Consider the following 27,986-nt stretch of genomic DNA (forward strand, 5'->3'; position numbering starts at 1 on the left):
GCTCTTTAAAGAAAATCTGTTTTCCATGGGAAGAAAATGTCTGTATCTATTCAGTTCAGTTCACAGTAGGACTAGGAGACAGCTGCACCAGAGCTAGAGATGGAGAAACTAGGATAGAAACCATGTAAGTCACTGCCAGACCTAGAATGAAATGCATGCTGCTTGCTGTATATCTTTATGTTATTCCTGTAACGTATTGTATCACCTCTAGTACTCCTCACTATTTACACTTTTGACCAGAGGCTAAATCAGAAAAACAATCAGCTTAATCGCTGACATCTGGCCAGCAGCAAGGTAGGAACTTGCAGAAGTGCTACTTCGTAAGTGCAGCCAGTAATGGTTTCCTCAGGGCTGCTAATTAATCCAGAGAATAAACTACAGCCGTGGGTTTTGGAGGGCCCCTAGGGCCATGTCTGGTGACTGTCATGCATTCACTTTTCATTTTCTAAGACATAATACATCAGCAAAAGTAGTGAGAATTAGAGGAGGTGGTAGAGACAGGAGGACACAGTGATGCTCTTTCTTCAATAAGTGTGAAGACTGGTATGACTGGGGAAGAGAGGTGCTTGTTAATGTAAAATACTTAAAAAGTCTGCTGTCAAGGAAAAAAGAATAATTTGTTCTTCATGCTATAGTAAATAGGACATGAAGTACTACAACAACAACAACAAAGTTATGTTGGATATTAGGAAATCTGTTTTGTGGGTTAAGCTGGTGAAGTAATCAAATGGATGCCCTGGAGCTGTGGAGTGTTCAGTCTTAGAGGTTTTGAAATATTATGTAAAGAGATTTTATTGGGTGCAGTGTGTCCCCTTGTGGGGTAACAAGATGGAGGCATAGACTTCTTGAAGTCTTTGACTAGCCTTGAGAAAATGAGGCAGACAAGGAACTGAAGGTGGAAAACAGCGATTTCTAAAGCAGATGGAGAGATTTCAAGTGTGAATCAGCTGTGGTGACTCAGGGCTCCAACTGAGGAACGAGAAATATGTAGTTTACAGCATCTTCTTAAAATGCAAAATATTCTTAGAAACCCCGAACCTAGGAGAAAATATTGCTGACATGAATGGGGAAAATGGAAGGGAGCCCAAAGTCATTGGTGCTTATAGTATAGCCAGCTGAAGTTTGAGAAGGTAGAAAGCAAATAACGTACTCTGAAATAGGGATGGTTTTCACGGGACAGCATGTAAAAATCAGTACTAAGAGAATGAAATCTCCTCCCTTAGTGACTGGTTTTCTATAGAGTTTGAAATATATTAACAAGAGTAGGTAACATTAGTTCTAACTTAACTTTTATTTCATTTTTTTTTATTTTTAATTGTCCCGAGTACAGCTAGGAAGAGACCCTACTTGCTGTTTGTTACAGCCTCAGACAAGTTTCCATGAAATCAAACTAACTTTAGCAAACAATTATAAAGACTAAAAGCCTCAAGGAAAATTGCTGGTGTGTTCTGTAAACATCTGGTTGCCATTTTCAATTACAAGGACCAACCCACTGAAGGAAGCAGTTTAGTTTTTTTGGAACAGAAATGGGACACTGGGGTTTTTGTTCTTTTTCATAGTGGAGAGTAAAGGAAATGTCAGGAATAGAGAGGTCACTAGATGCTCAGCTTTTATAAATACAAAAGTCTCTGAGAAAATTAAAGTAAATTGAAATCAGGTTCTGAAAGTGTAAACAACCCTGTGGAGGTAAGGTTAAATAAGCAGGACTGGAGATCCTAGCATGCCAGCAAAAGCACAAGATCATTCTATCACAAGTAAGTCATTTAAAATATTGTGCAAAGTAATAATGGTGAGGCTAGCCACAGAAGTGTTTTGTGGGTTACTATACAAATACATGTATATCTTAAAATGTAGAAGATGTAACTTCTTTTCCAAAAATCATTTTGGTTAACTGTTGGTGCAACTATATGGCTGACAGTATACAAAGCTGGTTGGTTTACTAATGCAAAATATACGTCATGTGAGTCCTGGGCAAAGTTTTGACAAGTAAAACATACATTTAAGAAGCATTCTTTTTGCATGTTGTTAGGCGAGGAGCTTCCTAAACAAGCTAAATAAGTAGAAATGTGATCCTCAGAGCGTACTGAGTTACAAGCATACTTCATATTTGTTAAGTTTCTTCTGCTTCCTTCAGATGAAACTTCATATAGTTTTAGGAAGAAAATGTATACTAGAAACATACACTGTCTTGATCACTTTTAAATTTTGCTTTTGGCAATTAAGCCTGGCTGTTTGCTAACTAGCTGAAAGTGGATGCTTAATCTTGTGATACAGACATTGTTGGTTTCAGGACAAGACAGGTCAGTTCCTGACATACCCGAAGAAATGCTGCTTTCTAATGTCATGCTGTGGTTTCTTGTTAGAAAATCTAAATGCATCGTATATTTTTCTGAACAATATGTATTCTTCTTCCTAATTATTAACAGAGCGTATTCGTGTTTTCTAGCAGAAGAGTACACAAACTATTTTTGTGTGTCACTAAAATAAACCCTCTGTAGAATTGTACTAAAAACCCTGTTTCAAATTCACTCTTTTCCTTGAGGAAGGGAAATTCTTTATTTGTTCATAACAAACATGTAAGGGCATTGAACTTTGTCAAGTTAAAACCAAAATATAGCATTTAGTCATAAAGTTACCAAACACACTTTTCTTTTAATGTTCTTTTTAGTCATATAAACAGAACATACAGTCTGGTGGAGAGTGGTATTTATTGGGCTGACTTAGAACTTAAAATAATTAAAATATTTCACACTGATTACACGGTGAGAAATTAAACCTTTGCTGGAATAAATTATGTCATGTTAATAGAATCTGAAAAACACCGGTGTCCAGGCAGATGCACATTGTTGCTTTCCTTTGGCTGATGTGTGTGAGTCCTCTGAAATTAAATAAATACAAGGGATTAAGGTGTAAGTATACAAGCTTTATAATATGCTAGTAACATGCAAATCCTGTAAAAGAGTTTGAGGCAATGTTTTGTAACTGTAGCCTATGGGATAAGAAGGTAACAGCAGATAATTGTTTATTCAAGTATTTTTAAAATGCTTCACTTTAAGAAACGAATCCTGGCTTCGATAGGGTTCAGGCAGAGACTCTGGTTTATGAAGGTACATGACTGTTCCTAAATGTCAGATGATTGTCGACTAATATAGGTGCTGGGAGAATGACAGTAAGCCCAGCCAGAAGCCTGGAGCAGTCCCGCCAGAGCGCTCTCCCTGAGGGATTGTTGCATTAGTGTTGTCCAATGTTTTGGCTGCTGCTCTTTTTGATGCACTCGCTGGCTCCGAGCCCTGGTCAGCTGTGAGAAATGTGGTGTCTTTCGTCATTGTGCTCCCATTTTAGGTAGAGGCGTTACACACCGCTGAAACAAAAGCAATTCTTTTTAATTTTTATTTTTCACTTTAGCAACCATGACTTTTATTTGTTCAGATAACAAAAAGCTTATACACTGTGTAGGCCTTCATTGTAATTTGCAGCCAGCCCACTCCATTCCTAGATTCAGATTCCAACTTCTCCAGCTGCATCCACTTTCAGCTGACAGCTCTTTTGAATCCTGCATCCCAAAAATGCCCCAGACATCAAAAGTGCAGTAGCCACCCACAGGTTAGAACTTGTTTCTGAAAATTTCACACACCATATTGTTGTTACACTGGCTTATTTTACATCAAATGGGAATCTTTCCTTCATGAGAGGAATGATTATTCTACCCTTCTGATGTTCATTGTACTCCCTCATAGTTGATTCTTAAATGTGATATTGAATATTCTTTTATTTGGCCCCCGAGGTTGTCCATTTGGAGGTAATCCTAGTTTGCACAGATGTTGAAGGGAAAGGAAGCTTCTCTGACGTACTCAGAAATCAAAACTAACTATCCCTCGGTTTCAAGTTGGTCATGAGAGCTTTCAGATTTCTGAAAAAAATCTATTTAATACAGAAAAATATTACTAAAAGTGACACCTACTCTTTGATTAGATAGGAAAAAACCCACATATAATTAATTGCTATCATTTTTGGGAGGTGTGTTTCCTTACAAAAACAATGTCCATTTTTCACGACAGAAGGGCAAAATATAGAAAGGATTTGGATTAAAAAGTAACAAAGAAACAGGATTTGAGCAACTTTAACTGGTAGCAAGATTAAAAACATAAAGTCTTAACATATTTCCTCAATGGTGCCTCACATGAGTAGAATATATTCGGAAGAGGGAAGGACAGAAGAGCTGAGTGGTATGCAGTTTGGAAAGATTGAAACAAATGATTCAAGGCATAAAGTGTTTCCATAACAAGCTCATTGTTGTAATGACTTTGTTTCTGACATTTGTCGTAATGCTTTCCAAAATAAATATTTAGCTATAAAAAGGAGTTTCGTTTTTAATTTATAGCAACTGCTAAAAGTGTGTATGTACATAGAATATACTGAGTTTTCTTCTGCATTGTGTAAATGCAAGATGAATGTGGCAGAACCACAGTTATTTTAGATGTGACAGAATACAATTCAATTGTTCAGTTCTTTGAAAAAGTACTTTTAGTATAAAATGGTAAAAAAAGACAAAAACATTTTTTCTTTATTTGGAAGAAACTACTTTTTGCTACAATTCTTTTTTTTTTTTTTTTTTACAAGGCATAAAATAGAAAACCTATCAGCATACTGAAGTACTTTGTTAAACAGGCTGATAAACAAAAGAACAAGACCTAGATATTTTGGACCAAATCAAGAAGTATTTGTCTGTCTAAATGGGAATTAGGCATTTAAACTATTTTTGTTTCCATCTGGCTTCAACAACTCTCTCACAAAAAAAAAAAAGCCCTCACTCCAGTTTGGTTTTCTCAACCAGAGTGAGACAAAGTATCACTGGAACCTGTCTAGAAGTCAGTCTTCAAAAAAATTAATTGAGGTAATTTTCTGTAAAGAGTAGGCTGAAAACAAGGACTTTAAATATAGAGATTTTGGCACGCTTTAACCCCATTTTCAATTGGAACAAAGTGCTATGGCTTTAGAAAAAGGATTAGAGGACCTTTGGAGAAAGCTCTAAGAATAGAAAGAAAGGAGCATTCCAGAAAGTACTATCACAGAAGGTACCTGTAGACTAGTTAGGTTGCCTTCTTTATGACAGGATAATGTGTAAGGTAGGAGAAAGCAGCAGGTTTTTTTCCTCTCTACCTGGCGTCACAACGTCTGATTTACAACCCAGACGTTACAGCACACGTTTTCTTTGCAAATCTAACAATGTGGGGGCATCTGTGGACCTCCAAAAGTGAGAGATTTGATCCTATGTTTTTTTAAAATCTTTGGAGAGAGAATTTCAACTTCTGCTTTAGAGTCCATGTTCCATGGATGGTCTACATGGTAGGCAGGATGATGTCTGTATCACTGGCTTTCGCTACCCCATGCCAGGTGAATAGATCTGAAAGGCAGCCCAGGGTGCTGCATAGAAAATAGCATCTGTGGGGTACAGCTGTAAATCTCCCTTACATTAGCCATGACTTAATCACTGCATCACTGTCTTCTGTGGTTTTGTCTAACTCATAAATGAAATGGGTCAATTCCTTAATCCTGAGGACAAGTGATGCAGTATGGCTCGTGTCCATGTATCTAAACTCTTTTTGCCTGACGGAGGGTGGCCTGCTTTTCGCTTAGTTTTTGGAACTGTCACTGGCTTGAACTGTCTCCTGGGGCATTGCATGGCCACCCAAGGAGAAGAAAACAAACACAACGATGATTGCAGGCCAGTGGCTGAGCCTGTGTACTGACACTGTTTAGTTTAGCCATTGCCTCTATTCCTAAGCTTCTCTTTTTCAGTCTTCTGATGTTTCCTGCCTCTAGGGTATCAAGGAATCTGACACATAAATTAGTGTTCATAGGATGCCCGAGTGCTGTAAGTGAAGTGATCAAGGGCTGCCATTCAGATTTTAAAATATGTGTCTGTCTGTCTTCCGTAGGTGATCAAACACCATACTTTCAACATTGTAATTGTTATCCAAATTAATTGTAATTAGAATGAGACAGGACATTAAGACAAATAAAGCCATCTGCTCCTTAGCTGCTTATCCTGAGGCTCCTCTGTATCCATAGAAGGGAAGAGGCTGTTTTCTCAGCTCTAGCACAGTTTCTGCCCTTTAAAGTCAATGATTAATTCTGATTAGTGCCATCATTCAGAGGGCTTCTCATCTCAGGTTCCTCACCTCGTGTTGCAAAGAGTGGGAGTGGTAGAAAGGTTGGGGTTAAGGGCAGGATGGAAAGTATAGTCAAGCTGTCAGTTTGGTTTCCTCTGTGCTCCTTTGTGTGTGTGTACGTATACATGCATGTTTGTGCACGTGCATAAGAGAATAGTGATCTGTGGGCAGATCCCTCCCCTGCGATGTCCCTGGGAGCAGCAGGGTGCTATTTGGGTTCCCCCACCTGCTGCTGTTCCTCTGGGCTCTGTTGGGCATGTCTGTAGGTGAGCTTTTTATCACAGAAGCAGCGATCACCGCACTCCTACTCTGCTTATTCAGCAACAAAGGCATGGGTCTGAAAACTGTAACCTGAGTTCCTCTGAGTTTCTCACAGTAAAATAACAGAGCTTCAGGCCTAAATTTCTTCCCCCCCAAAAAAAAACCATAAAAAAATTGGTGTTTTAGTAAAAGTTTCTGTAATAGAATTTTTGAATTCTGGTTATTCTGCATCAAATGACTCTGTTGGTTTTTCATCTTACATCTCTGTATCCAGCCAAGAGGAGGTTTTCCTGTCCCCAGTGTGTTCTTCATTGCTGCATGTGTTTGTTTCCCTTCTTTTGCCACTCTGCTCTGTGAGCGACAGAGGTATCTACCTCACATATTGAAACTGCTACTTTTCTTTACGTTATCTGAAGTGTAAATAACATAACTTCATAATAAACAGTGGGAGATCTTGAAGAACCTTGTGAATATCAGACCAGAGTGGGCACATATGCACACAAGCAGCACACAGTTCGCTACTCAAAAGCTGTGCCATGGACTCTTTTCAACTTTGCTTTGACTCACCCGCTCATGATACATCCTTCCACTTCATGACTACATGCTGCTTTTTCTCATGACTTTGCCTGAGGCTGCACAGAACAGGGGTAAAAAGTTCTTCCCTGGATATGTTCCCAAGAGTTATCAGTTAGAATAACTTGGATCATGTAGCAGTGAGGGTTGTCCAAAGGCAATTGTGTCAGGCAGTCTTCTTCCTTGGCACAGAGCAGAGTGGAGCTGAGGCTTGGAGAGCTGCGTGCCCTCTTCCTCATCACATGAAGCAGTGGAGTTTTCCTCCCTCAGCAGGATGCACATGTGAAAATCTGGTAATGTTTTGATTTATTTTCTTTGATGCCTGCATAGTGCATTGCCACCTCTCACGCTCAGCCCCAAACCCTGCTACCAGGAGAGGGACATCACTGCAAATTTTTCCAATGCCTATGACAGATGGAGCATATGGACAATGAATTCCTTAACTATAGAGCTGCCCTCCCCATGAGTTTCTTCTGATCCCTGTGTGTCTCAGCTCCATCACCCTCCTCCCCTCATGCATATCCTCTCTCTCCAAGTCCACTGTCAGTAGCCTGTCTCTAATATCTCTCAATCTGACTTTTCTGTCAGACAGTTTCTTTCTCTACCTTCACAGCAGGTAAGGAAGCACCTACACAGATGGATGAGGTGAGCTTTGGCAGGTCTGACAGCTATGTGCTTTAACGAGGTACCAAGTACGTCCTCTGGGATGGAAGTACTTCCATCAGTCCCACAATGCTTTCCTGTGCAAGTGAGGAACATATGTAGAAGCTTTGACTGTAGTAGCCTACCCTGTGTATTAAATAAGTATAGAGCAAGAATTTCAGCATTTGGGAGCAATGAGGGATGTAAAACTTTAGCTTGCGTACAAGTAGAGCATACCATATTGGATTACTAGATGCTTTTGGCTTCACTGAGGCTTGCTATGCAAAAAGTACATGTGTGGAGAGCGTACCAGAGTAATCTGAATATTCACCCAAAGCACGGCACGTAAGCACAGAAGTGGAATAACAGGCTTGAGTGTTGGAATTGCCCTGATGTGTTTGCTGTTGGGTCAGGACTACATATTTTCCTTTTGTTTGCTATTGCACCCTACTGTAGCTCAGAAAGTATTTTGACAGCATCTTTTCTTAGCTTGAGTTGACAGATTATGCCATGATAAAAACTATAGGTTATTAGAGTTACAATCTGTAATACAACTCAGTGGAGAATTATTCTTAGCCTGACACATTCTCTCCCTGATAAAGTAAGAACATCTAATGCACCTGTCTTACATACTGCATACTCTTCTCCTCATGTCAGACTAATATAATTTTTGAATGTACTTTATTTACTTTTATTTCCAGTATTCTGCTCATTCATTGGTTGCACAGAAAAATATACGGATATAGTTTAATAATACTGCAATTTTTTTGTGCATTACCTTTTGTTGTCTTACAGACAGTTATCTGCAAATTGAAAAACACCACTTTGAATCATTCACTGCAGGTCTGCAAATCCTTTCATGGTTGTATCTTATAGTAGGGTAATTTGTTGATTGAAGAAAGGATTGTTAACCTAGTGCATGACTGAATGTGACATAAATGGAGACAGGATTGTCCTGTCTCTTCTCCATTCTTGTATTTAGGCCTGCAAGATATTTATTTTGCTTCTTTTAGAGAAAGTCCTCTGCCTTGTATTATCAATTACTCCAGTAAGGAAGATGGTAACTGGTTGACTTGGTAGGTAGGTCCAAGGCACTTTTAGATCGTGAGACCAGGTAGAAAATGGAAAACATCTTGCCAAATTTGAGAAAAGTTCTGGAAGAAACAGGTACCTTTTGGCTTGTTACACTCATCTATTTTTGTGGTTTTAAAATTCTGTTGTGGATTGCCAAGAGAAGCAGGGTTGCAGCCTGGCTCTCCTTGATATAAGGAAACTAATAAAATAACTCTTTCTTTCCAGACAAGAGTGGAAGCATTATGCCTCCCCATTTGTAGTTAGACCTAACATCTCTCTGCAGTATTTGCAGAAGAGATACGGAATAGTCAAGCATTACCTTGGTCTTATGGGTGAGGCACTGTGGTAGGACTTCAGATAGCTATTTCAGTCCCCAAATGCTGAGCTCAGCTGTGACTATGCATTAATTCTTGAGCAGAGGGCAATGTTTTGTGCCAAGCTGTTGAGGGACAGATGAGCTGTCCTTGGAATTAGACTGGTTCCACTTGGTTCACACCAGTCTCTTCTCCGCAAAGAATGCTTCCCTTGGCGCTTCAGGCCCTCTTAGTTAGGGTGTACCAGAGCCAAAATAAAACCCTGATCGTCCTCAAGGGGACGGGGGGGAATAGTGACTGTCCTCAGGATTCCTGCAGCCTTTCCCTGGCTGCCATACAGCAACTGTACCAAGTATTTTGTGAATGAATTGACTGCGTCCAACAATCTCAGCCTGATACATAGGGTGGGGTTTGGGTTTTTTTTTTTTTACACTTATAATGCTACACTGTAATTCATGTGCCAAAAAGATTTCAGCCTAATTTGTCTAGTTAAGCAGGAGGTTACTGGGCTGGAGTGTGTGTTATGGCAGAGTACAGTCAGTCTCAACAAGGAGCACAGAGCATGCTGTGGGAACAGAGAAAGGTTGCACATGGACAGGTGAACAGCTGCTTTCCAGTATAGTTCAGAAAATATCAGAAACCTCGCCGTCTTTTCCTATGCTGTCTTCGCTCAGCAGTGATCATTTCTTCATGGTTGTCATAATGAGTGCAAATTGATGACAGCTCATGACAATCAAGAACCATGCCAAAAGAAAAATTAAAATACTTCCAATAACTACTTCTTTAAGGGGAAAATTCCTGCACACCTAGGTATGAGCCATTCCTTTAGGAAAAGCTCTACAAATGAAACAGTGATATCAAATCAAAAACCTGTAAAAGGCTGTATTGTTAACAAAGAGAAAGCATTTGGTCCAGCCAGCGGCATTCTGATCTTTGCACTAGTGAGACAGCCAAGCTGCCATAACCAGAAATAGGCTTCAAAGGATATTTTTCCTGGGAGCGTTATCAGTGAAGCTCAGATCTTCAGAGGTGTAGAATTCCCACCTCCCCAAACCCCATCACGTAGCCTGCCTGATGCTGCTGCCCTCTGAGATGCTGCAGGGCATAAAATCCAGCCTGGAGTCCGGAGCCAGGCAGTGAGGCAGTAGTTTTGTCTTTCAGACATCTGGTAGTTCTTCCACTCTAAACTCTTCACTAGCAAACTATTGGCTCCTATAAATTGACTACGTTGCAGGGATGAAGCCTGCTTTGTAAAACATATTGCTCTGTCCTTTTTAAAGTTGGATTTGTGCACAAGCAGCTAGTTCCATAAATATGTGCCTCTTCCCCAAATGAGGTTCAACCTGTGCTCACTCCATTACCCTGCAGGAGCAGAGGAGTTAGACTTTTTTTTTCCCCCCTGTAGACTGCAAGGAGTCATGATTCATGAACCTAAAACTTACATTCATCATATTATTTTTTTTACAGATCAGGTTTACAACATGCTAAAGCATATTTGAATACAGCTTAATGCGTCAGTACCTAAACAATACCTTTTCCTGAAAACCTTCTCTTCACATCCATGCAGCTCAGAGGTGCCTGGAAATATGTTTCAAGTGGAGTGGAGGGGAATTTCTTTTTAAAAAACATCATGTACAAATCTCAGGATCTCCCTTGGCAGAGGTAGCTTCCTTAAAATAACATATTCTAGTACTAGGAAAAGGATTAACTCCATCCCAGTCAGACCCAGCACAAAGTCTTCCAAAACCCACCTCCTTCTTGTAACCCTCTGCTGAAACCATGTTTTCCAGAACTGGGAAACAGTGTTACTGGTGAGGTTTGACCAACAACTGCAGTAGCAGGATTACCCTTTTGCTTGCATATAACACTCATAATCAGTTTTTTTTTGTGGTACTTAATGTCTTCAGGTTTATGATTATAATTAAATAGTCCTATTATTTAGAATTCTGTGTTGCATAGAATAAATTCAAGCTGCAATTCTAAAGAGGAGGGATTCAACTCTTCCAGTCCCAAGAAATCTTTGCCAACAACTCAAAAGTTATTTGGGGATTTTTTTTATGCAACAGTATTATATTGTTAAGCCATATACTGTTTATGAATCTGGTCCTTTTCTGCAGTAGTGTTCTCTGGACTATTGTATCTGTCCATCTGATTTCTCCTTCTGAATTATGGCACTTTGAACTTGTTTTGAATTTCCTCAGGTTGAATTTGCACCATATGTCAACATTATTTTGAATTCTGATTGTATCTTCCAAAGTGCTTGTAATTCCCCTCAACTGGGTGTCATTTGCGGTTTGTAAATGCACTTACTATTCCATCATTCAATTTGCTAATGGAAAATTTGAACAGATCTGAATGTACAGTGGGCTTTTTTGAGGTTCTGCTGCCAAAAAAATCCACTTTGATATTGTAGACTTCATTTTTTTTCAAATAGCTATGCCTCACCTGATAGGTATCTCATGTGGAAACAGTGTCTAAAGACTTACTGAAGTCAAACTGTTTCATTGCTAGTATTTCCTCTTTGTTCACTAAATCAGTTACTCTGTCAGAAAAAATTAGACTAGTCTTATATGATGTGTTCTTGACAAGCAAATGCTGGCTGTTTCTTGTCATCTTCTTATCCTCTAGTGCTTGTAAATTGATTAGCTTTAGGGTGATGGTGTGAGCGAGTACAAAATTGCAAATTGACTAGAAATTAAAATAAAAATAAAGCTGACCAGCTTTTTCATTTCCCAGAATGAATGAAGTACAGAAAGATAAGCATAAAAGATGAAAATTGTATTTGACCTTCAAAGTTCTTTCATTTCAAAATTCAGGATGGGGACCTTAACACTGAAAAATGAAATTTCAAGCTATGGTATTGAGATGAAACTTACTTGGTTAAATCAAATATTTTCCTGTGTATACATATAAGACATTAAAAACTCCATGGAGTTGCATGCATCTAACAGTCTTCCTGCAAAATCAAGCCTCCAATGCCATAGCTCATGTGGAGAATTTCAAAGGTAGTGATAAGATGGCTTTATTTTAGAAATCACCTTCAGAAATTCTTAAAGTTCATCTATAAAATGTATGTGCTGTAAGCTTAAAACCCCACTAAATCCTACAGTTCTCATTTTGTTTCTGTCCACTTTGATCTATATCAGAATACAAAAACTCTCTGAGAATATTTTTATAGAAAAAATAAAATGTTTTATTGGTCTCTGCATTGCTATTTCCACTGCTGCTAAAAAACATGTTTGTTTTTCTGCCTAGATTATCTTTTCGATTATTTTTCCACATTAACCCTGTTAATTATTCCAAGTGACAAGTCAGAATCGAAGCCAATGAAAACAGTGGTATCTTGTTGAAAATTATAATTTGTACATTATATCAATTTTCAGTTGAAAACTTATTGCCCTCTAAATTGTAGAGCATGTACTTTGACTCATTCAGAATGAGAGTAATTAAAGGTCGTCACAGTGGGTTGGAATCAAAGTATGCTGTACTACTTACTGGTTCTTGGATTAGCAACTCAGGTTGATATCTCCAGGTAAACATGAGATGCACATCTCAGGTACACAAACACTTTTTAAGATGGGACTGCAAGACGGGGCTACAAAGACTGGAGGAGAAGAGAGGGAAAGACCTGGCCTAAAAGACATGAATAAAAGCATCCTGCTGCCAGCATCATCCATACCCACATTTAGCTCACTTTGCCTGCATAATAAATGCCATTCTGCAGATTAACATTCCTTGTGTAGGCAAGGCCTTAATTAAGAGGCTGAACTAAACAATTTTGGTTTGACAAGATGCTCAGAGAGGGGATGAACAGACAGTTGTATATTCTCATCATAAGAAGTTACTGCTCTTCTGCTTGTCCGCTCCAAACGCAAAATAATACAAAGCAGTAGAGATCGTCTTTGTGAGGTGGGACTACATACTGTTTAACTGGTTTACTGCTCCTGCATGCTGTGCTTCACCGCTTTGTTGAATAAGGCGAATGAGATTTCAGTAACTGTAGACAAAGCCCTCTACGTGGAAAAAAATAATGCATATTGCAAGTAGTTAAATTGTTCAGATATGAAGTATCCATTTTAACCTTCCACTGCAAATGTCCTGTCAAAGACACTTCTGATGTGAAGTCTGCAGGACACCAGCAAAACAGTGTGTACACTGAAGATGGAATAATGTGGACATTATTAATGTTTCTTTATTAAACGTCTCTAAAAGCATTTTGAAACATGAGTTTTTCCATGCAGATGACTGGTGTTATTACTGTCACTTTTGTTCTTCCTTTCTCTTTAATTGTGGACTGTTTCAGCTCACACATTATATCTTGTTTTGCTTTAGACATAATTTCTGTGAAAGGGATCTTATGTGTTAAAATACAGTGCCTGACAGCTTGGGAACCTTTGCCAGGGCCATGTGACGTTACTGGAATATTAATAACACTAGCACCTTTTCACTGAGATATAGTTTTATAATTATCAGATTTGCAGAAGGGAGGCAGACTCATGGTCTTATGATCACAGATGTTAATATTCCACAAGAAGCTAAACTGTGAGAGGAATGACACGGGCAATTTCTAGGCTATATCTATTCACAGAGGAGTCTGTTCCAAAACTAAATAACTGTTGTAACACATGCCTATGTTGTTTTTGTTTTCCAAGAACAACTTTTCAGGTGTAGTTGGTGAGGAATGTATTGATACATTTAAATAGAAGTCAGCCTGGTCTGTCAGCCTGTATCTGAGGGACAGCACTAGGTGTACGCTGTTTTTCTAATAGGAAGTCTCCTGTTTTCTATAAATAGGCGTTTCGGTTCTGATTGTTCTGTGCTGAAATAACTGGCTAGATATCTAATTACTCTAAATAGAAAATACAAATAATGGCAGGCATTCAACCCCTCCTGAAAAATTTTTCCTAGCAGTTAACTGTTCTACTTCCTGGGCACTGGCTCAAAAACATGCCAGGTCTGAGGGCCCTTTTTCCTTTTCTTCTTTTCGGCACATTCATATCGATCGCTCTGCTGTGTCCTAAAGGCAAATGATAGACAGTGCAGCATATCCTTTGGAGTCAGGGATCAAATTCATCCCTGGCCAGGATGTGTAACAATAAACAAGGGAAGGAAATGAACTGCTTCTGAGAAATGGACTTCCCTCCAGCTCCCTTTCAATTTGCACACAGCTAGGCATTGTGCTTTATATGTAATTATAATGATTTATTCAAAGGTGTTTACTAGTCAAAGGCATAACATCTTGCTTATCTGATAATTACATAGCTGGTGAGGTCATCGAGTAGGTTGTTAACACTGTCAATCTTTTGCACTTAAATGAAGTATTTGCTTGTACGTTTCTTTAATGTTTCATTTGCTATCTGTGCCATTTTTATCTCCCTGCAGGTTGTTGTTTGTTTCTTTCACAAAGGCGCATGTAGTGAATCTGTCTTGCCTAAATTTCACGTGCCTTAATTATGTTTACTCCGTAATAGTGCTTCTCGTAATGTGGAATTGAAGGATTCTTTACAGTAATGCATGCAGCGTAACTAAAAATTCAACTCTTCAGCTTTGTTGCACTGCTTACAAATATTAAAAAGCTTATAGTTACTTTCATGGTCCTGGACCCATTCTGCACAATCAGTTCATTACTGTACTTAATGTAAATTGAGTGTTAAATCTCCTTAAGAGAAATCTTCACCCTGCTTGGCATTTGCAATTGCTATTGGGATAGGAAAAAATTACATTTTGGAGAGGGAAATCAGGCAAAGTAAATATCTCTGTAGGCTGTCAGTGGGACCTAATTTAGGGAGTAATCTAATAAAATTAGGAAGGTATCACAGATGGATAATATAAAATGAAACAAAATGCATTTAATCTTCCCAACCTTGGGAAAAAGAACCAACCAACCAGTCACTGAAATAGCTGTCCGGCAGAGCGCTGTGACCTAATGCTATACCCTGCCTTGGATGCTGTACGGCTGCTCTGGCTGCCCTTTCTGTTTGGAAGTTCTTCGTTCCTAATTGTCATCCTGTCACTGAAATAGTTTACCCATTAATGAACGTATTCATGGTGTCCTCAACAGATGTAGTGATTCTGTTAATCTTTTGAGAGATGCCATCATCTCTAACTAGTCCAGTTTATGAAGGCTGTATATGGAAGAAAACCAATAACCACTTGAGGGGGCTGACTAAGCTCATTTGAAGCTACACTGACATTACTGTACCACTGTGGGCAAAATCCCAAGATCTTCTAACCTGTAATGGTGTTTTTAGTTTTGTCACTTCTTCAAGCAGCTACCTCTGAGCCTGGTGTTGCTTTTTTCCTGATAATAGAATCCCATGGTCTCACAGGTCAGCTTTGCCCCAGAAAGGAAGAATCAGAGGTAGCTCAGAAGCTAGATACTTGCTCATTGCAACTTAGTTCCCACTTGTACACCAGTTCTAGCTGTTGGCAATCCGGTGTCTAATATTTGGAGAGCTGCTACAGCAAAATCCAGGCTAGAAATTCCTGCTGTTTGCAATAGCCTTACCAATATTACTTCCTGTAAAATTTACTACCAATAATGGAAGACCTCAGAAGATCACGCTGCGTATCAGGGATGTCTGTTGTAAGTATTCATGTTGAGGAGTTCAGAAAAAAGAACAAATTAAAGCAGCACCATGTTATTGAACTTTTTCATTTCTGAATGCTAAACAGATCAGACACCCAGGGACAGGACATCAGTAGGCAGGTATAACAGGAGGTGCCAACTGTGAAATACCTGAATATAGTTCCAGACCTTGAACTGTGATAGTGAATATGTCTTTTTCCCCTTCTGGCACCTGTAGCTGTTCATGTACTTAGTACTACAACAGTCTGCCGTTCCTCAGGATTTGTCTCTAAGTATTTTTTTTTTTGTTCAAATAGGAATTGCATGATATTCTTTTTCTCAATATACTTTTTTCTTTTCTTTCCTGATAGGTCGTATAAGCCCTTGGGATCTTTTGATCTGCTTATCTCCCAGAAAAAACGATGGTACTGGCTGCATTCAAGTAGATGACTGGCATCATCTAGAGTTATTCCAAAAGGTACGAAATTATTGTCTTATACTTTGTGGGAATGACAGGACAGGGCTAATTTTCAGCACTCACTCATAAAAACAAAAGGTTTAACGGCAAGTAAAAAGTTTTTCATGTTTCCTACCTACTGAGAAATACTTGTCAGATACCAACATTTCATTCTTCTTTATATCACACCCAGTGATCAAAAGCAATTTCTCATTTGGACATAGTATGTTATTTTGGATGGAAGTATTTCAGTGTAAATACTGAACATTTTTACAACTGAGTGTCAAGTTTTCCTTTTATCTTCTTTGGCTTGAACTTGAACCCTCAACTGGCATGTCAGGCAGCAAAAGTGTCTACAGAAGTCAAAAGGAAATTTAAGCAATTCGCTCTATTGGAAAAAGAGCATTTGGAAATGGGGAGAAACCACTAGCCAATGCATGCAGTGTTACAGAATAATAGCATAAGCAGAAGATAGCTGGACTAACTTAGGCTTCACATCTTATATCACTATTGAGTTTCATCTAGTCTAATTGCTCCTTTGTAAACATAATTTAGGCATGTCTGCAGACAGTGACAGTGCTCCTGCAGTTGATAATGTGTGAGCTGGACCAGTGTCCTTCTCCAGGGCCTCCAGGGAGTTCCTTTTTCTGGCACTGCAATCTGCTTACTCACAGTCCAAAGCATCAGTGGTGCCAATATTTCTTGATATTTTCAGGACTGTTGGTTGGGGGGTTTTTTGAGTATGTTGTGGGCACAGTTTAGGTTACTTAGATATGCAAATGTCTAAATAAGCACCTGACTTGTTGTTGAAACTATGTAAGTGATTTAAACTGAGAGCTTTATTTGGAAAAATGTGACCAAACTATGGATAAAGCTTGGCTTATCTGTGTCATTGTACTTGAAATATAATAATGACAAAACCACAAAGTATAGTCCCTGAACTGAAGAACAGGGAGAAACACAGCTACTTTTAAAAGGTATTTAGTTCAAGTATGAAGTTTATGAGGATGCAAAAAATCACTGCGTGTCCACAGAAGTCAGAACTAGGAGCACGTACACTGGGGTTCCCTGGGACAGGATGCCTTATCTAAGTGTAATCAAAGGGAAATTTTTATAGCCGTTCCAGTTTGCTAGAAATATATGTGTTTTGGATTCAGATCTCAGATCATAGAACACCCCAGGCTTGTGCAAACTGCTTTTTGCTCATTCTACCGATATTATCATATCTGAGCCTCTAATACTGTGCTATATAATAATCCTTACAGCACTCAGCAATGCCCAGAAGTTTCACACATGAATAACTGAGACATAAGGTGATCAAAGGAATTGTCCAAGTTCCCTCAGGAAGTCTGCAGCACAGCAGGGACTTAAACCAGATGGCCCGTATCTCCGGATAACTTTAAATATTGGACTAACATTACTCGCTGTTGGCATGTCCATACCACGGTGCACCACAGTTCTTTGTTGCAGAGCCTGGATGTGGTTTAGCTAGGTTAGCTTACCACTCTTCCCAAGCACAGCAATTCATGTTGTTTCCATGCAGTGGGAGACAGTGATTGATAACTGGCAGAGAACAGAGAAGCTGCAGAAACTGAAAAGGGGGCAGGGAAGGGGTGAAAACTCAGCAGCCAGGAGGAGACTGAAAGACTAAAATTTTGTTTCGTGATGGCCATGGAGGAAGAGCCCATACTTTAACTTCATTATCCCACGTTGCAGGAATGGCAAAGTTTTAATTCGCTTCTGACACTGGCAGGAGTTTTGCACGTGAGGCGTCTCTGATAAATTAAACACAAACTCATTGAAGGCTCCAGGAAAAAGCATTTTTCTGAATCAAATCATTAAAATGTCTCTTTTTACATACAGGTAAACCTACTTCCAGAAATCCAGCATTTCCTTTGCAGAAAAGAGGGATTATGCCAGATCACAAAAGCTTTTTCAGGTAACCTAATTTCTTCAAATCTGCATATGTGGTGATGGTCCCTTAATAGCTGTCACAGGAAATCTCTGAAATGACACTGTCAGGCTTACAATTCCTCTTTATTTTTAGTCATGAATGCATAGGTGAAGAAATGAAACAAGAATGAGAATCCATTTCAGGCACCACTTAAATACAAATTACAGTCATGCAGTATCTTTTCAGGTAAAGATATTGCATTGCTTAGCCATTGCATACTGCAGAAATAATTTGGCTCTAAGTGTCTTATTTTTGGACTGTTTTGTGTTAATGTAGTATATTGGTGTTTACACTTCAAAGCCCTGGGTTCGGTGTAATATGTTTGTTCAGCTTTACAAAAATGTTGTGGCATGGAGAAGGAGTAGGAGACGGAGTTTGGTTCCCATCCAGACATAGTTTACTGATAAAAAGCCTTTGTGTATTAAGATCATCAACCAGAAAAGTTTAAAGGTTATGGGCCAGTTGCCAGCGAATTCTAATTTACTATGGGTGAAATTCAGCTTTGAATAGAAACTGGAAAAAAACTGTTGTGCACCATATTAGATCTATTTGAACTGTGCAGGGACACATTTTGATCTCAGTTACACCACTAAATATCCGACATCAATGCTATTTTGGATTTATGATCTATTCTATATAAACTTTGCTTATTAAAAAATCTCGTCCTTTTTGGTTTTGGATTACAGTAACAACCAACCTCGCATCTATTCCATTAGTTTTTAGCCTTGTTTGCAGCCAAATACAGAAGATTGATCGGTCTGATCCTCTCCCCCCTTCCCTCTCCTCCCCTTTCTTTTCACTTTTTATTTATGCTATACTTAGCACATAAGGAAAGGATTCATTACATCTCATTTAACCATTTAGAAGTCAGGTATTGTCTGCACCCGTATTCTAGTCTTCCCCTTAAGCCAGTGGAGAGTAAGGGGAACCTTCAAGCATTACTTTATTTTATCCTAAACTATGTGTTTAAAGTAGGTGTGTTGAATTACCCTCTGCATGTACTTAACTATCCAATTTCCGGTCACCACTGACTGTAAATGGAGCCTAGACAAGTAGCTTAGATTAAATACCTGACACTTGGATGCTTGACTACAGTTGAGGTTGGGTGGTTCCTAACCTAAGCATACCATATTTTCCCTTTTAATTTCTTTTCTGTTTCATCTAGAGATTGATCAATATCTAAAGCTTATGTGAAGTGTTTCCCTTAAAGAACTGTATGTTGAGGGTCAGTTTAAATTGGACATTTTCATTTTCCTGGTGCAGTAAATTGTCAAAACTGATCATAAGGAACATACAGTATGAGGAACATCTACACAGGTCCTGTGAGAGTTCTTTATTGTGAAGTCATATTACACCGGGTAAGTGACATATTCTGTTTTGGCTGAGTTTTAAGTATGTCTTCAGTGATGCCTAGTGCCTTGGTTCCCTTGCACTAATTCACTGGGAAGTGAATTAGAAAGTATTCTGATATAGTACCAGTTTCAGACAAACCTGAGCAGATTTCCGAAAATTTCAAGGACTTCAGGAACTGGTAGTTCCTACTCATGTTGCAACAGACTGCCTTTAAAAAACATTGGTTTGCCCTGCTACTTGGAGAAAGGCCAATTGCGGTAGTTTTATTATTTTGCTACCGCAAAACCACAAACACAAGAGGCACTCACCACACACAGAGCTTTCCCCTTAAAATATGCACATTTTCACTGGTGTCCATAAACTGTGCTAGAAGCCACTGTGTATGCAGTCTGTTAAGCTGTCCAGTGTTTTCCCCTCTTTAGGGAAGGGACATTTTTAAACATCTTATTCCATACTTATATTATTAGTGCTTTCCTTACAAAGAGGAAAGCCATTCTGACTGATGCTGAAATCCCATTGAAATCAAAGTAGTAGGTGCGCTTGGCAGCAGGGGTCTGAGCCCTACCCACCGAGTAAAGGAGGATTATCCTAGCAGTCTGCTGAAGGACTGTTGGATAGAAAAAGGCCCATCCTTCACCTTTCATTTACCAGTAACCAGTAAAAAAGATCTTGAACCTAATTAGCTGCAGTGTCTTAAAGTAAAAAAATAAAAATAAAAAAATTAATCTCTTAAATCACAGAGTCTCTACATCAGCATGTGTCCTAGGGGCTGAGGTAGCTGTTTCAACACAAGGGTCTCATGCCACTTGAGACACCATGGAGAGTCCAGGAAGCCCAGTAGGATGGGCAGATTCGGCACAGAACTTATGTCTGTCTGGTCCAGAAGCTGGAGGCTCAGAGGGATATCCTATGGTGTCCTAGATGGCAGTAGGTGTCTGTGTGTGGACATCTGAATTTAACACTTGGTATCTAAGCTACCAAAACTAACAGAAGTACAGTTCAGAGTGAGCAAGCCCAAAAAGAGCATTTACTTTCAGCAGAATTTAGTATTAGCTGAATTGTTCCACACTGCCTGTATAGACTACACTAACGTCCACCAACAGGAATGGGAACTTAGATGGTTCCCATTAGATGTCGTCCCAAAGACGACACAGGGGGTTGTCTTTGCATAGACTAGACCTCAAAGTGTCTCAATCCAGAAATTAATCCCTTTCAGTATCACTGGGTATGTGACATCTAATTTACTATTAGTGAAATTCACCTATAGAAGGTGAAATTAGGATCAGAAGGGTAAATAATTTGATTTCACGTTAAGAGGACAAAAAGGCAAACATAAAAAATTAAGGCAAACTTAAAAAATTAAAGCAAACTTTACATAAAGCCAAGATTTCACATCCTTTCCTCCCATTCCATTCATCCAATAAAGCCGGCTGTTTCCACTTCTTGCTTTTGCTTGCATCCTCTGACAGACCTTTCTTCCCAACTGCAAAGCTGCCAATTATTAGGATTTGTTTGATCCTCAATTTTAAAATTATTTGGAGAAAGAGTGGTTTTCATCAGTATTTCCTCCACAGAAGTTTGTTTCCTTTCAAATCAGTCACGTACTTTCACTCTTGAGTGTTTGAGTCAACAGGGCTTCTCTGCAATTCCTGTTGAAGAGGATCAGTTGGTTTGTTATTACTGTGTTTGTCATTTAGTCAGCCCCTCCAAGGAGCCAAGCAATTTCCTGTAAAAGTGAAAACACAAAGTTTCTGTTTTAAGAATTATGTGATCTAATTAAAGACACACTACATCGTAGAAAGAAATATCAGGCAGCAAGGGGAAAGGATGGCATTACTGGATTTACTGTATGTATGACAGGGGTGATATTGATAAACAATGGGTACAAGGGTAAAGGTTATTTTAAAAAAGATGTTTTTCTATTTGTTGCTGCTAGGTTTTGTATTTAAGGGAGCATGCCCCTTTTCATATCTCTGTTGTATCGATATGGAAAAGAAAATTAGTTGTAGAAAATATCAGGTCAGTGCTTGTTTGTTTGCTTTGTCTCTTTAATGGAAAAATCTTTTTGTCACTCTGAAAGTTTAGACTGGCTCTATCTGTATGGGGGGAAAATTTATGCACATGCCACTGATGACTCCTGTTTAGGAGATAGGAGAGAAGCTGGGAGGAGAAAAGAAGTTAGAAAAGACAGACCGGAGGAAGAATTTAGAGAAGCAAATAAGGCAAAAATATGTGATGTGTGTGGATAAATTGTGAGTAAGAGAAGGAAAGAGATGAAAGCAGTTGCTGGAGGATAAGCACATGTGGCAGTAGGTTTGTGATGAGGCATAAGAATGGTAATGGATCTTAAACATAGAACACACTGATAAGCACGGGCTGCTCAGTCTTAAGATTGGTTTTACTCCTGCTTTTGCAGGGCATTTGGCCCAGTTTTTACTCAGGTTCCTGATGTCTGCTCACTATATGGGACTTGGGCCATGAGAAAGTTCTGGGGTGACTATTGAATGAGCAAGGAAGGCTCCTGGCATTTATTGCTCAGGTCAGAAAAAGCTGCAGCTGTTGCAGGGATCTGTGAATTAAGTCTTCCTGCAAGGAACCCAAACCTAGAAGCCCTTGGAAGTTGGAGAATGACTGGCAAAGAGATTTCAGGTGCTTATACTTCGTGTCCCACCACAGGTACAGTTACAACTGGGCTTGGCTGCCTCGTGGAACTACTCTCAGCTGAGAGATGGAGAAGACTAAGGTCCACAATGTCAACAGAACTGCCCGGTCTCAGTTTAGGGCACAAGAAAGGCATCCTGATGTATGCACAGCAAATACACTTTTTGACATGTTTTGCCTGAGAAAGTAGTGGGAATGCTTACAGCATTGCCTCCCTGATTTTCCTGTTCCCTGAGCAGTCCAGGCTAGTCTCTCTTTCCACACGAGCATTTGTCCTGCTTCATCACTTCCAGGGCCCAGCCTGTGCCGTGCATAGCTGTTTTCTCTACCCATCAAGATCACCAATTCTTTTTCAAGTCTTACTTCTGCTGTATGCCTCCCTTCTGCATTTGTTGTTTAGTGTCACTAGTGCGGAGACTGTGTGAGTGTCTACCAGCCTTCCATGCTCACTTGGTCACCTGCAGGGCTGGCTCATGGTGTTAATCACACAGAAGGTCTTGGGATAGGCATGACTCTAATGAAATTGGGTGGGAGGGAGAGCCATTGTAACCCAGATGTCTGCCTGTGCTCTCACTGTGTGATATGTTTACTGCCTGCTGCTAACTCCACTCCAGCTTTCCGCTTCTCCTGCTTAGCAAATCTGCCCTGCCTGTCCCCAGCGTCCCTGGGTTACTGTGGAGTCAGTGGGAAGGGTGATGAGGTGAGGGGAGGAAGCAAACCGTCATTGGTCCACCTATGTAAGAGAGAAATTCTAGATTAAATTTATTTTCTCTTATAATAATTCAACATCTCTGTGACAGAAACATGCTTATTTATAGGGCAATGCATTTCTTTTCCAGCTGGCCCTTATAAATGTCTGCACACCAGTTGTGATCAGTTTTGTGCCTGTGACCTTTCTGCTACTGAAGTTGCTAAGAGCTTCAAGAATGGCCAATAAAATCAGCATCTGATTCCTTTGAGTTAATTTGATTATAAACTACATGGGGCAGGATTTTCTTTGTTTTACAACAGGGTCAGATCTCAGCTGGGACAAAAATGTACTTCTGTAATAACCAATATGAGGACACTTAAAAGAAGTAAACCAGCTAAATGAATTTAATTACTTGGCCTATACTATTCCATGTTCTACCCTGTTACTAGTACAGAATTGTAGCTGTGGTTCTAATCACGTAACTGAGCAACTGAGTTGCTTTTTCCAGAGTTTTATAGCTTATCTGTAAATTTAAATTCTAGTATGAAGGGTGCACACAGAAGAAACAACCCTTCTGGCAAATATTGACCACGTCCTTCCCCCTCCTCCCCCTCACCCCCACATCTTTTAACTGTGAGGATGCTTTAGGAATGAAGAAGCAATCACTATATTTAATAAATACTGTTTTCCATGCACCTGCTAAAACAGAGAAGCAAAAAACCATGGTAAATGATTAATCTAAACTGAAGTTGTATTTGCTGATGGTTTTGAAGGGGAAAATAAGCAACATGTACATTTCAAAATGTTGCGCTTTGTCTTTATAACTGAAACTTCACAAGTGCTTTTTAGCATGAATTTCAGTGCATTCCAACTCACAGTTTAAATTCTTCTCCCTCTAGATCTGCTTCACTATAAACTTTTTTTTTTTTAATACTAAACATACTTTAGATAGTTTAAATGTCTAGAAATGACTAATAGTTTGACATTTCCCCATTCTAAATATTCAGGGTGGCTTATTTTGAGATTAACTGTATTACAGAGGGAGGGGTCACTGCATCTTCTGAATATGAAAACCTTTTAAGGACAGCTGGATCAATAGTCAGCAGTGGGTGGGATATTGAACCTGCAGCAATGTGCACATCACAAATGAAGCTAATAACACCTGTCAAAACCATCACAGGAGTGTTAACTATCAAGGAAGAAACCATATTCCTGTGAAATCAGTGGAAATTTTGCCAGGACTTCATTGGGGGCCAGGATTGCCCCTAGTCGTCCTAATTTCCTTCAAATATTCAGCATCTGCTTTGAGTTTCACAGCCACCCTTTTCTAAATCCATAGGTTATAAAACTGAGTGTTAAAGGTTCTCTCTCTTTCTGTAGCAACCTCAAGGCATAATGTGTAAGCCATAGGAGAGTACTTATCTTTTTTTTTCAGAGTCTTTTCATCTCATAGGTCAAATGGATAACAGGAGGCAATTAAATGGAATAGGTCTGCTTTCTGTGACAAGTCTGCAATGACCTCAAGGCATGTAGCGGCAGCAGTTCAATTGAAATCATCCATCCTCCAAAATCAACACTGAAAAATGAAAAAAATGCACTTTTAATGTTCATTACTTTCATGATTATGCAGCTTAGAGCAGGTTTCTATACATGACTGAGCAAAAGGTACTGGATAGTAGACTTTATTTTGACCAAAATCTTCTAGTCCTGGAGGTGCTCGGAAATCTGCCTAAGACTCTGTGAAAGCTTTTTAAGCATCTCCTGATGTGAAGCAATCTTTGCAGCTGTTTAACACACCTTTCCAACCTACAATGGCTGGAAAATTGCCCAGCTGTAAATACCAGAAGAGGACCAGGTTGTAGCAATGCAGTTTGCCCCGTCTGTTTCAGAAATAAGCTCTTTGTGCTCCAGCATCCCGTGCCAGTCAGGCAGATGGATGATCCCAGCACAGGATGCAATATGAAGTTCTTTTAACTCACCGAGATGCCCTGTCCGAGACCAAGCCTGCAAGGCAGGCGGAGAGGACCTGTTATCAGTCCTTGCTGAATATTGTGCTGCAGAAACTGCTGAGAAATGATGTGAGGTGCCTGCCATTCTCCTTTTTTCCTGTGTGAGAGAATTTAGGCTCCTGCTAGAGACAGACTACCACTATGAAAATCTAGGAAGAAGTTCAGAAGGCTTCTATGAAGATGGAAAGTCTCCTGCATACTTTCAGGATTAATGGACTTTCATGTTCTAAAGTGATGTTTTTCCTGCTGAAAAGAAAAGCAATTGGATGAAGACTCCGCAAGTACAAATGTCCTGAGCTTACAATGTCCTTCATGAAAGAAACGGACATTGTGCTGGGCTCAGGACAAAGCACAGCACCTTAGTTGCATTTCATCCATCTCTACCCTTGTGCTTCGTTAAACAACCATCTGTCCTTGCTCCATGTTTGATGTGTGTAAAATACAGCCTATTTGATCTATTGAGCCTATTTGAGTTAAAATATTTAAGAAACAAAACCATATCATAACCCTCCTTGTAACAACAAAGGATAACATAAAAGGAAGGCTAAAGAGGACACATTCTCATCCATCTTCTGTTTCCTTTTCTTTCAATTGGGTGTTACTCACTTAGTTCAGCCAGTAGGGTCTTCTGCTGAATTCATTACCTTTGCAGGTCACCAGATGTTCATGTTAACCTAAGCGTTCCATTTATCAACAGTCCACATGGCCGCAGCCGAGTCAACACTGACCTGACTCTGCTCCACGAAGTCTTAATTTGTCCAAATGTACTTCTATCTATCAGTAAACCTTTTGCTCAGCCACACGTTGTAACTCTTAAATCAGCTATTCTTTATTGCATATGGGTTGAATCTCATGTTACACTTCAGAACTCTGAGCCAAAGACAAGTAAATAATTTGGGAGCCAGAGACGGGGGGAGAGGGAGCAAGAAGTCATAGCTGTGTAAAATACTTGAAAGGCCTCATTAGATGTCAGTGTAGCTGCTGCATTAGATATCAGTTGTCGCTGTCAACTGATCTGTTTGACTCTGTGGTACTTTGAGAGACTGCAGTTGACAGAACAATATCTACCACCAGTTCATGTGACAAAGAGGTGCTTAATTGTTTTGATCTAGAGGTGTTGACTTGCTTTGGCTGATCTTATACCTCCCTTTCACATGTGCCCCCCAGCTGTTCCTGTGCCTCAGATCTATGTTTTACCCGTTGCTGTGGTTAGAGGGCTAATGTGTGAATTCGACTGAGATCTTGTAGTGGCTTCCTTACCCATCAAAATTTTATCATGGAGAACACTTTAGGCAGAGGTAAAGTGGTGCTGTTTGTCGGTGTTTTCAATGGTACCATTTCAGAGATGTCAGCATAAGAAACATTCTTCAAGCCAGAATTTCAAGGAAGTGAAGCATTTTTTTTTAAGTGAAAGCAGGTATCTGGCCTTAGGTGCTTTGCTGTACACTGGATCATCACAAATGGTGGCAGCAAAAGCTATTTGAGGCAAAGCCTGCAGCGGCTCCTCAGGAAAACCAGCAGTTTCTGTAGTTTGTGTAGTCTTTCAATTACTGCATAGCCACTTTAAAAGGGAAAATATTCTTTTCTAATTTACGTCTTTTTCTTTTTTTCTTTTGGTCTTTAGAGTCTGCTACAGAAATTACTGATATTAAGATCTGGATTTTTGAAAGAGGGGGTGTAATCTGGACATGAGACTAGGATGCTGGGGCTCTTTTTAACTTAGTTTCCCAAGCTGCCTGACACATACCAACTACTGAGCCTGCCTCACCTCTTCTATTATAAAATGTTGATGTTATTTACATACTTCAAAAAGACTAGTTAATTAACAACAGCTTGTAGAGTGATTTCAAGACAGAAAAACATGGCAATTACAGCAAACAGTAAAGGCACTGCAGGCTAATTTTCATTGATGATAATGTTGATTAAGAAATTTACAGCTCTAATGAACAGTACTACTGCTTTTCAGTGCAAGACCAGGTGAAGAGTTGCCATGAGAACTGCTGCAGACGAGCGTGCTGCAGTTCAGCGCTACTGACGTCTCTTTATTATTATGATAATTGAATTCATTGATTACTAGGAGTAGATTTACTAAAGTGATGGACTGTCACTCCCTCGTTAGCTCTGCCTGATGATGTACATGTTGTGTGTCCTCTCAAAAGAGCAAGCACCTTGTGACAGTCTCACTCCCCTTTCTCCTTCTTCCAGCCACCCGGCGATGAGCTGTCTGCTGGGTGTACGCTAACACAAAATCAACAGAGGTGTGTAAGGCACCATGCAAACAGGATGCTCTAAAGCACGAGAAATAATTTACAAGCATTGCCCGTTTTTTAGTTCTCAATGTTAATCACCAACACTGAATTTGTTTAACCTTCTCTTCTTTAAGACATGTGAGTTTTCCATTTTTTTAATGTTGAGGCATTTTGGGATGCCTTAGGGCAATACAAAGGATCTTCTACCCAGTAGTTTGAGAATTTCAGAACATTGCTGTTTTTCATCTGTTTCATGGTTCACTGGGTAGTGAGAAACAAATTAATGTTAAAGTAATCTTTTCTATTTCCCTTAAAGAGCTAAAACTCTCATTTAAGAGGGGTAAATATAGGTACAAACCTCATCTCATTCTTTTCAGACTCTATCTTGTGAATTAATACTATATTGGTTACTTGTTCCCTTAGTAACACAATTAAAACCATATTTTAAAAAGGAAATGACACTCTACTTTCTTTTGAGTAATGAGCTGAACAGCCCTTCTCTGCTGCCCTGTTCTTATTTTCAGTGAAATATTTGATTTCTTTTAAATAAGGAAATTATGTTTTGTGCATTTCTCAACATTATGGTCATTTTAACTGAAGCAATTGCTGAAAAATGTGGACCCTTGACATAATTTGGCTTTCAGATGATCAGCTGAGAAGGGCAGAGCTGTCGTTCTTGTCCTTTGTGTGGTTCTGTTAGTGGTGTCATGTAGCTATGGCCTAATGTAAAAGGTGTATGTGTTATAGGGAGCTTGGTCTGAAAGCACAGTTCTGCCTCCTTTCAGTTGTGTACTGTAGCCACCAAGGTAGGACAACATGTCTCTTGTCTGCCCCCCTAGGCAGCATTGGCAAGGGGATAACTTGAATTGCTGTCATGGGATTCATTGGGTTTTGTGTGACTTCAGTGCCACTAATGGTCAATAGATCAGTATCCTGCTGTTTGAAGAGGTAGGCCATGAGATCTGAACTGGAGTTGTTGGCTGTTCCTGTTGGATGTGCTGCAGTAC

The 27,986-nt window shown here is 39.5% G+C and overlaps 1 protein-coding gene across 1 annotated transcript in view; it reads left to right on the forward strand.

Moving 5' to 3' along the window:
* Window positions 1–27,986, forward strand: part of CPED1 (cadherin like and PC-esterase domain containing 1) — a 152,007-nt gene that overhangs the window by 17,537 nt on the left and 106,484 nt on the right. The window contains exons 4-5 of the mRNA XM_063323257.1: window positions 15,977–16,083; window positions 17,926–18,001. Of these exons, the coding sequence (XP_063179327.1) occupies window positions 15,977–16,083; window positions 17,926–18,001 (183 nt within the window). The remainder of the gene's footprint in view (window positions 1–15,976; window positions 16,084–17,925; window positions 18,002–27,986) is intronic.

This window comes from Chroicocephalus ridibundus, chromosome 1 (assembly GCF_963924245.1).
Source record: "Chroicocephalus ridibundus chromosome 1, bChrRid1.1, whole genome shotgun sequence".
NCBI classification, from domain to species: domain Eukaryota; kingdom Metazoa; phylum Chordata; class Aves; order Charadriiformes; family Laridae; genus Chroicocephalus; species Chroicocephalus ridibundus.